This window comes from Loxodonta africana, chromosome 1 (genome assembly GCF_030014295.1).
Source record: "Loxodonta africana isolate mLoxAfr1 chromosome 1, mLoxAfr1.hap2, whole genome shotgun sequence".
Classification (NCBI taxonomy): Eukaryota; Metazoa; Chordata; class Mammalia; order Proboscidea; family Elephantidae; genus Loxodonta; species Loxodonta africana.
Window position 1 is genome coordinate 55,798,329 of NC_087342.1, and position 10,974 is coordinate 55,809,302.

General features: G+C 41.7%; 1 protein-coding gene across 4 annotated transcripts in view; it reads right to left on the reverse strand.

Moving 5' to 3' along the window:
* Positions 1 to 6,007, reverse strand: part of TBC1D7 (TBC1 domain family member 7) — a 29,502-nt gene extending 23,495 nt beyond the window's left edge. For 2 of the 4 annotated variants that reach the window (XM_023555809.2, XM_064280775.1), the window contains exons 1-4: positions 5,803 to 6,007; positions 3,966 to 4,085; positions 2,524 to 2,604; positions 1,011 to 1,198 (exon numbers count right to left, since the gene is read on the reverse strand). In XM_023555809.2, coding sequence (XP_023411577.1) covers positions 1,011 to 1,198; positions 2,524 to 2,604; positions 3,966 to 4,077 — 381 coding nt within the window. In that variant the 5' untranslated portion in view covers positions 4,078 to 4,085; positions 5,803 to 6,007. Of the gene's footprint in view, positions 1 to 1,010; positions 1,276 to 2,523; positions 2,605 to 3,965; positions 4,086 to 5,802 lie in introns of those variants that run through there. The other 2 variants (XM_003416463.4, XM_023555808.2) reach the window with 2 other exon arrangements.
* Between the last annotated feature and the right edge of the window lie 4,967 nt (positions 6,008 to 10,974).

The following is a 10,974-nucleotide window of genomic DNA, read 5'->3' on the forward strand; positions in this document are numbered from 1 at the left end:
TATGTGTGTGTATACATATGAAAAATAAAGCAAATGTTGTACAGTGTTAATGAATTCTTGGTAATAGTCTTGTAACTTTTCTCCAAGTTTAAAATTACCTCAAAATAAAATGTATAAAGGATTCTGGGCAGATGGTGATGTAAACATACCATTGTTCCGACCCTCCCTCAAAAATACAACAAGGAAAAGGTGTTCGGCTTTGAGACTTTGAATTAGAGAGCAGAGGAAAGCAGTGGGAACTGCAAACAGGTAAGAATCAAAGAATCAACAAGTCGCATATGGTAGGAAAACTGCTTCTCCCAGAGCTTCTGGCCCTTCCCCTAGCCATGCGGCCCCAGCTGCTGTGAACTGAGGAAATGACCCCAGAAAAGGGGCCTGCTTCTCTAACCACAACAGTCCCTGCTTATACAAAGAGACAGGACCCCAAGCTTAATCTAAAATCAACAAGGCAGACCTTCCTAGGGGTCCATTCAGAGTGTGCCAGCACCTCACCCACCCAGACACTGTTGGCTGCAAGCCTACTGCGAATTGCTACAGAAGGCTGGTGCAGTGGAGTCTGCTCTCAGAGTCAACACTTCATCTGCATCCCTGCAAGCCCCATAGCTTAGGCCTCTGAAATCAATAGGACAGACCTCCTGGGGAGTCACGCCAGGTCTGTCTACTCCCCCTTTTGGCTGGTGCTGAGGACTGCTGACTGAGAATGCTGTGTGACAGGAAGCAGGCATCTGTCGTGAAGGCTATACTCACAGTCAGCATACTAGAGGGGGGGCTCTGACAGCAACAAGGCAGACTTTCCTGTGGGTCCATCTGGAGTGTGACAACCCCACCCTCACCCAGACACTCACCTGCAAGCTGGCTGTGAACTGCTACAGAATATTTCTGCAGTAGAGTCTGCTCCCATGTAGGCACGCTACCTGCCTCTCTGTTCACCCCATACATGAATAATCAAAGACTGGCAAGATGAGCTAGTCAAGTGTTTGGCTAAGTGTCAAACAAAAGCAACCACTAACCAGCGGAAAAGAGGAACTTCGCGGCAACTTCCCAGACTCCAACTGATACATACGGAGATAGACTTCAACCTGAGGGGTGGCATCACTGATGAAGCGAATGACTTGCAGGGCATGAAGGATATCAGAGTACTGTTCCTTGCGATATGTCATCACCTGGGCGTGGGACTCGTGGTGTGGAGGTAGGATCCCTTCATGGAGACCATAAAAAGCAAAAGGGCATATTGCTGAGATAGCAATCCAAATTCCTCCTCTAATAAAAAGAATCCTGTGAGAAGGAACCCATCACAATTAGACTAGAATTTATACCAATATTTAATTTCCATACAGATTCTTTTTCAGGAAGTTCTCATTATAAAACAATCTTAAATTTTTAAATATTATCAATATTTAAATGGCAATGAAATCATTCTATTAAAGAGAAATGAAATGACAACACAAAAGCCCTTGAACAAGTGTGCCAGATAAATTCAAAATAATAATCGCAACCATTATAATAATAATTTAATTCAATTATGGCTATGAGGTAGGGGCTGCTCCTAGCTCATGGAAGCCTCTCTCCAGTTTCTGCACGTGGCAACCACATCTCAGAACCACCAACACACATCAAATCCTTGTTCTGTAAAACAATTACAACTTGTTCCCAAATATCCTATCTTCAGGGCAACAGAAATTCCTATTTTTCAACTGATAAGAGTTAGCTTATATTACATTTCTATGAAATTAACTAAAAAATTTTTTTTTTTTTTTTAAGCATGGGCACTGATGGTTCAGTGGCAGAATTCTTTCCTTCCATACAGGAGACTGGGTTGGATCCCCAGCCAATGCACCTCCTGTGCAGCCACCACCTGTCTGTCAGTGGAGGCTGGTGGGTTGCTATGATACCACTCCATGTATGGCAGAGCAGGAACTGTGCTCCACAGGGTTTTCAATGGTTGATTTTTTAGAAGGAGATTACCAGGTCTTTCTTCCAGGGTGTCTCTGGAAGGACTCGAACTGCCAGCTTCTTGGCTAGCAGCCAAGCATGTTAACCCTTTGCACCACCCACGGATTCTAATAGCACTCATTAGGAAATTAATAGCTGGGAACCACAAAGCCCAACAAATTTAGAGCTAAAACCTAGGAGTAATTTAGTTTGATATCCTCAATTTACAGATATAAAAACTGAAGTCCTGAGGGGTCTTCCTCAAGGCTACCCAGCTGAAAGCAAGGCTCTCCTTTCTAGACCGATTCTCCTCTTTTTCAGTCCAACCACTTTTTCCACATCTTGTCTGGGGAACATATTTTACTTTCTGTTACTTCACTAATAAACTGGCACTCTAGAGTAATATTTAATGTATTGCTGCTGAAGTCACCTTCTTAAACGCTGTCACAGGGAGTAGCAATTGAGTCTCCCAAGAAGGCCCGATATTCACTAGAGGGCTGAAACCAATTCTTATTTCTGAGTGATACGATGATAAACAATCCCATCATTCCATATTCTGCTGATAAATCTCTCAACTCTTAGATTACATACCTAGAAGCACCTTCCATACCAACGCACGATACATGGACGGGAGAGGGAACCTCTGACTAAAAGTACAAAGTTTCTCAATATCTAGAGGAAGAGAAAAACAACAGAAGCTTTTCATACTGATCACAATATGTAAAAGTGTATTTTGTTTCTCATAACAGAAAGTATAGTAAGACATTTCCTCAAGCAAGTCTACAATATGGTCAGTTAAATGTAGAAAAGGGAACACTGGTCTGATTTCTAGCCCAGGTCTTCCACCAACTAGCTATTAAGAAATAATTAGCAGCCATGACATGGATGAACCTTGAAAACATTGCTGAGTGAAATTTAAGTCCGTCACAAAAGGACAAATACTGTACGACCTCACTTACACAAGATAGGCAAATATACAGAAATCAAAGCTCATTAGTGGTCACCAGGAGGAAGGGAGGTAGAAAGGCACCGTTACTGTTTATGGGGCACAGAGTTTACACTAATGGTGGTGGAATAATTGGGAGAAGGATAGTGAGAATGGTTGTGCAACATGAAGGGTGTAATCAATGTCACTGAAATATACATGTAGAAACCGTTGAACTGGCAAGTGTTTTGTTATTTATATTTGTACTACAATTTTTTTTAATTAGCATTTTACAGCCTACAAGATGCATTTGCATATATTACTACGTTCCCTATAACAGTACCAGTAGTTGCTATTTGTACATTTTCCTCCAATTAATCCACATTGCAAGCCTGTTGGGTTGCTACCATTTTATAGAAAACTGAAGCTCAGTGTAGTTTTCAGTGACTTGATCCAGTTTGCACGGCTAGTGAGTGTCACAGTCAGGACTCAGATCCCCACATTTTCCAATAAGCCACACTCTATCCCTCTGTGTCTCAAATCCCTACTTGTCAAACGAGAATAATAATCGCAGACATATTTAAAGCACAGAACACGTAGACAGGATCAAATCTTTTAGACTGTACAAATTCTTTCTGAAACTTTAAAAGCACTCTGTGCATATTAAGTACTACTTTTAATTAAGCTTCAGTTTATTTTGCTTTCATCAACAATAGAACACACCTTATTACTGCTAGCGTTAAAGAAACTAAAATGTCGGTACATAATGCAGTCTTAGTCTTTCCATAAAAGAAAATCGTGGCCAGAGTTGTTGCAAAATTTACGTAACGCTGTGACAAAACATCTGAAAATTGAGGAAAGAACAAATACGGGTCTAATAAGAGAAAAAAAATATTGCTTTCTTAAGAGGTCTTTCAAAAACTTCTTCCTCAGTGAAATACAAATTTGAAAAATCTATAAGTTCTCTCAAAATATATCATTCTGTCACTCTGCTACTGAAAAACAGCAATGTGACAAACCCCTCTGGATGTCTCTTAAGGTAACATTTATTTCAAACATCTGGGGATGACTGATAACCAATAAGTGTATTTTAACTAGCAAAACTCACCCAGACAATCATCTTTTAGGAGAATTTCTAGTGATTTCTTTTCTTCAACTCCACGAAACCCCACTTTCTCATAATATACTGAACGGAAGTTTCTCTGAAAGTCCTCAGTCATGTTTCATTCTTGGAGGAGAGAGACAGCAGAGAGAAGGAAAAAACAAAAAACAAAAAAACTGAGCCTAAAAACCAGGAATGAGGTATTGGAAAAGTATTCAATGATTTTCTCCACCTTTTCAAAAAAATGTGGTATACTACGATAAACTTCCCACCCTTGTACAGGACTCAATATTAAATCTTTCCTTTTGTGCAATTCTAATGCCATCTCAGGGAGCAAGTCCTGGTGATCTGCTTCTGAAAAGTCGCGGCCTTGAAAACCCTATGGGGCAGTGCTGCTCTGCACACGTGGGATCGTCATCAGTTGGAGTTGACTTGACATCAACCAACAACACTGTCGCACCTACACACTTTGGCCCAAAACCAAAACGTAAATCACAAATTCCGAGCTGGTAAAATAGATAGCACAAGGTTCGTGCAGTAGGCCTCCTACTTATGAGCATCTAGTACTACGGGATAGTCTCTAGTCATATAAGTGTTAAAAACAAAAAAACTAGTGAAATGGGACAAGATATGTCATGCAAAAAATGTTACCCAACAGTACACAATGATTGCATTGTTTTTTTTACAGATATAATGCATTAAAAAAAAAAAAAAAAGAATTAGAAGACTTTCAAAATGTTCCACTGGTTATCTCTAAGTAGTGGGATTCCAGATGATTTTCTTTCTTTATTTTGCTTAACTGTGTTTTCTAAACTGGACACTCATAAAATGAAAAACTAAGTAAGAAAAAATTAAAAAGCCATAAGCTCCTCACTTAGTTTTCTTTTACTTTAGACCCAATTCTATTAAATTATAAAATTTCAGAGCCCACAACAGACTCCCACTGCCTTCTAGTTGATGCTGACTCACAGCGACCATACAGGAAAGAGTAAAATTGCCCCATACAGTTTCCAAGGCTGTAATCTTTACAGAAGCAGACTGCCATATCTTTCTTCCGCGGAGCAGCTAGTGGGTTCAAACCGTGGACCTTCTGGTTCGCACCCGAGTGCTTTAACCACTGTACCACCAGTTTTCAGAAGAGACGAACAGCCTGAAATTATAAACTGGAAGAGGGGCTGCTCCGAACAGGATCACAGCCAGTTGTCACAAGAGATGCCACCGTCAGAGTTGGGGAAAGAAAAACTTAAAAATCTGATACAGGAACTCAAAGATCAGTCTCAGGCTCTCTAACACAATAACCTTCACAATATTGACGGTAAATCAAGAAAACATCAAATTAGGTTGGTGTTTTAAGACCAGAAAGGATGCAATGCATTTTCCAAAAAGCGTTGCACTGCCCCACACAAATATTTAAAATGTCGGTGCAAAAAAGAGTAATCCTCAGGTATTAAAAACCCTGAGACGTCCAGGATGACCAGGGGAGGGTGGGGTTCCTGACAACCAAGATCTTCTCTACTGACAAGATATTCTCTGAGCCGACTCAGTCACAGGTAAGATTAGGCTTCGTTAGAAAGAGGAAACATTAAAGGGCTCTCATCTTTCAGGAGCAGCCGCTTGAAAAAGGAAAAATTCCAAAGCACTGAAACGCCAAAATGGGTTCGGGGTTTATTTAAAAGCAGCACACAGACAGATGCACGGCGCAACAGTCCGACCCTCACTCAGACTGCACCATAATGGCAAACGCGTCCTCTAGAAGGAAATACTGTAAATTATAAATCCTGCCCATTCGCGGCCAACTGACGGGAAAACAGACCCAGGTCCCACTCTCCAGTCATCCATTCACCTCCAGTAGAGGAAACCACTCCCCGACTGACACTAAGTGGTCTGAGAGAGGCCCAGTGCTCTGACCGGCCGGCGCGTGGGCAGGAGCTGTGAGGGGCTGCACCAGGCGTGGGGACCACCGCGCGAGGGACAGGAGCGGCGCGTCGGCGAGTAACCACAGGACAGACCAAAGCGCTCGGCGCCGGCACAGGCCCCGACGGCCCGGCCGCCGGATGTGACGTCAGGGCTAGGTCAAGGGGCGGTGCCGAGGGGGCGTGTGCAGCGAGCGCATGCGCAGGAAGCCCACCCTCCTACACGGACGGTGCAGGCTGGGGTCTCTGGGATGCTGTGGCGCCGGCAGAGAAGGAACAGGGACCCTCCCCGACCCTGCATCTTCGGCCACACCTCCGAATTTCCCCAAGCTCCAGGGCTCCCGCACTCAACTCCCACCTCCCCGACCCATGCAGGTCCTGAAGGTCTTACGACCACCTTACCCTTGCAGTCTGGGTGTTAAGTGCCTGGGATGCTGTGCCCTTCCTGGCCTCGGGATGCCTGCCTAGAGGGGACCCCAGGGCCCTGGGGCAGTACTTCACAAGCTATCTGCTGTGGAGGGCCGACTGTTTATGTTGTTTTTGTGTTTTACTTTTACAGTTTTGGAAAGTGGTTGTAGTTGTTAGGTACCATCGCGCCTGTTCCGACTCATAGCGACCCTGTATGTACAACAGGAAGTAACTGCCCAGTAAAGTACCATCGTCACAATGGTTCCTCTCTTTGAGCCAGTTGTAGCAACTGTGTCAGTCCATCTAGTTCAGGGTCTTCCATTTTCCATGAAGCTCTACCAAGCATGATGTCCTCCAGGGACTGGCCCTTCCTGATAACGTGTCCGAAATACATATGACAAGTCTTGCCATTCTCACTTCTAAGGAGTATTCTGGCTGTACTTCTTCCAAGACAGATTTACTCTGGCAGCCCAAATACCACAATTTTTTTTTTTTTTTTTGTACTTTAGATGAAGGTTTACAGAACAAACTAGTTTCTCATCAAAGAGTACACACATTTTTCTATAACATTGGTTAAGAACCCCACCACAACCCTGGGTTCCCTATTACTAGCTTTCCTGTTGCCCCCTGCATTCCAGTCCCTACACCAGGGCTGGTGCGCCCATTTAGTCTTGTTTTGTTCCACAGGCCTGTTACAACGTTTGGCTGAAGTGTGAACCTCAGGAGTCACTTCATTACTGAGCTAAAAGGATGTCCGGGGGCTATCCTCTCAGGGTTTCTCCAGTCTTCGTCAAGCCAGCAAGTCCAGTCTTTCTTTTTGAATTAGAATTTTGTTCTAAATTTTTCTCCAACTCTGTCCAGGACCCTCTATTGTGACCCCTGTCAGGGCAGTCAGTGGTGGTAGCTGGGCACCATCTCGTTGTAGTGGACTCCGTCTGGTGGAGACCGTGGTAGATGTGGTCTGTTAGTCCTTTGGACTAATCTTTTCCTAGTATCCTTAGTTTTCTTCATTCTTTGTTGTTCCCTAAGGAGTGAGACCAGTGCAGCATCCTAGATGGCCGCTCACAGGCTTTTAAGACTCCAGACACTGCTCACTAAAGTAGAATGTAGAACATATTGTTTATAATCTACGTTATGTCAATTGAGCTAGATATATCCTGAGATCGTGGTCCCCACAGCCCTCAGCCCAGCAATTCCGTCCCTCAGGGAGTTTGGATGGAGCTGCCATGACTTTGCCATGTACAAGTTTTGTCTATGGAGTTACCATGACTTTGCCTTGTACGAGTTGTGCTGGCTTCCCCAGGATTGTGTACTGTCTTACCCTTCACCAAAGTTACCGCTTATCTATTGTCTATTAAGTGTTTTTCCATCCCCACCTCTCCCCGCCCTCATAACCATCAAAGATTGTTTCTTTTTGTATGTAAACCCTTTCATCAGTATTTACAGTAGTGGTCTCACACAATATTTGCCCTTTTGTGATAGACTTATTTCACTCAGCATAATGCCCTCCAGATGCATCCATGTTATGAGATGCTTCACAGATTCATCGTTGTTCTTTATCATTGTGTAATACTCCATTGTGTGTGTGTACCATAGTTTATCTGTGCATCTAGGTTGTTTCCATCTTCTCGATATTGCGAACAATGCTGCAATAAACATGGGTGTGCATATGTCTGTCCGTGTGACGACTCTTATTTCTCTAGGATATATTCCTAGGAAAGGGATTGCTGGATCATATAGTATTTCTATTTTTAGCTTTCTAAGGAAGTGCCATATCATTTTCCAAAATGGTTGTTTCATTTTGTATTCCCACCAGCAGTGCATAAGAGTTCCGATATCCCCACAGCCTCTCCAACATTTGTCGTTTCCTGTTTTGTTGATTCCTGCCAGGGATGCCAGGGTGAGATGGTATCTCATTTTGGTTTTGATTTGCATTTCTCTAATGGCTAGAGAGTGTGAGCATTTCCTCATGTGTCTGTTGGCCACTTGAATGTCTTTTTTGGTGAAGTGTGTATTCATTTCCTTTGCCCATTTTTTAATTGGATTATTTGTCTTTTTGTTATAGAGGTGTTGGATTTTCTTGTAGATTTTAGAGGTTAGACCTTTGTATTTGTAATAGCCAAAAATTTTTCCCAGTCTATAGGTTCTCTTTTTACTCTTTTAGTGAAATCTTGATGAGCATAAGTGTTTAATTTTTAGAAGATCCCAGTTACCTAGCTTATCCTCTGGAGCTTGTGTGTTATGGGTTGTGGTTTGTATGTTGTTAATGCCATGTATTAGGGCTTCTAGCGTTTATCCTATTTTTTCTTCTATGAACTTTTTGGTTTGGGGATTTCTATTTAGGTCTTTGATCCATTTTGAATTAGTTTTTGTATACTGTGTGAGGTATGGATCCTGTTTCATTTTTTTGCAGATGGACATGCAGTTTTGGCAGCACCATTTTTTAAAAAGACTGGATTTACATCTAGGTTCTCAATTCTGTTCTATTTGGTCAATGTATCTGTCACTGTACCGTACTAGGCTGTTTTGACTACGGTAGCTGTATAGTGGGGTCTGAGGTCAGGTAGTGCGAGTCCTCCTACTTTATTCTTCTTCTTCAATAGTGCTTTATAGTATCCAGGGCTTTTTCCCTTTCTATATAAAATTAATTATAAGTTTTTCCATCTCTTTGAAGAATGTTGTTGGTATTTGGATTGGGATTGCATTGCATTTGTAAACTGCTTTGGGTAGAATTGTCGTTTTCACAATGTTGAGTCTACCTATTCATGAGTATGGTATGCTTTTCCACTTATGTAGATCTCTTTTGGTTTCTTGCAGTAGTGTTTTGTCATTTCCATTGCATAGGTCTTTTACTTCCCTGGTTTGATTTATTCCCAAATATTTTATTTTTTTAGGGGCTATTTTTTTTTTTTATTATAAATGTTATTTTCCTGATTTCCTTTCATTGTTCTTTTTATTGGAGTATAGGAATCCAGCTGATTTCTGTATGTTTATATTGTGTCCTGCAACTCTGCTCTATCCTTCTATTAGTTTCAGTAGTTTTCTCATGGAGCTTTTTGGGTTTCCTATGTATAGTATCATATCATCCGTAAATAGGGACAGTTTAACGTCTTCATTACCAATTTGGATGCCCTTTATTTCTGTTTCTTACCTTATTGCTCTAGCTAGGACTTTCATTGTTAAATAGGAGTGGTGATAAAGGGCATCCTTGTCTTGTTCCTGTTCTTAAGGGGAATATTTTCAGCCTCTCTCCATTAAGAATGATGTTGGCCATTGGTCTTGCATATACTCCCTTTATTATCCAACACCATAATTCAAATGCATTTGTCTTCCTTATTCATTGTCTAGCTTTTGCATTTATATGAGGTGATTGAAAATATCATGACTGGGGTTAGGCGCACCTTAATCTTCAAAGTGACATCTTTGGTTTTTAACATTTTAAAGAGGTCTTTTGCAGCAAATTTGCCCAATGCAATATGTCACTTGATTTCTTCCCTGCTGCTTCTGTGGGTGTTGATTGTGGATCCAAGTAAAATGAAATCCTTGACAACTCCATTTATCACAATGTTGCTTATTGGTCCAGTTGTGAGGATTTTTGTTTTCTTTATGTTGAGGTGTAATCCATACTGAAGGCTGTAGACTTTGATTTTCATCAGTAAGTGCTTCAAGTCCTCTTCACTTTCAGCAAGCAAGGTTGTCATCTGCATATCTCAGGTTGTTAATGAGTCCTCGTCCAATCCTGATGCCCGTTTCTTCTTCATCTAATCCAGCTTCTCCAATTATTTGCTCAGCGTATACATTGAATAAGTATGGTGAAAAGATACAGTGCTGATCCACACCTTTCCTCTCTTTAAACAACGCAGTATCCCCTTGTTCTGGTCCAACGACTGCCTTTTGGTCTATGCACAGGTTCCATGTGAGCACAATTAAGTGTTCTGGAATTCCCATTCTCTGCAATGTTATCCAAAATTTGTTAAATGATCCACAGAGTTGAATGCCTTTGCATAGTCGATAAAACACAGGTAAACACCTTTCTGGTATTCTCTGCTTCCAGCCAAGATCCATCTGACATCGGAAATCCATGTCCTCTTCTAAATTTGGCTTGAATTTCTGGCAGTTCCTGTCCAAGTACTGCCGCAACCACTTTTGAATTATCTTCAGCAAAACTTTACTTACATATGATATTTATGATATTGTTCGACAATTTCTGCATTCTGTTGGATCGTCTTTCTTTGGAATAGGAACAAATATGGATCTCTGTATTTGCCAGGTAGCTGTCTTCCAAATTTCTGGCATAGAAGACAAACGAGTGCTTCCAGCATTGCTTCTTTTTGTTGAAATATCTCAATTGGTTTTTTGTGAATTCCTGAAGCCTTGTTTCTTGCAGTACTTTCAGTGCAGCTTGGACTTCTTCCTTCAGTACCATCAGTTCTTGATCATATGCTCCCTCCTGAAATGGTTGATCATCGACCAATCCTTTTGGCACAGTGACTCTGTGTATTCGTTCCATCTTCTTTGATGCTTCCTGTGTCATTCAACATTTTGCCCATAGAATCCCTCAATATTGCAGTGTTTTCTTCAGTTCTTTCAGCTTGAGAAAGGCCGAGCATGTTCTTCCCTTTCGGTTTTCTAACTCCAGGGCTTTGCACATTTTATAATAATATTTTGTCTTCTCAAGCCACCCTTTGAGATCT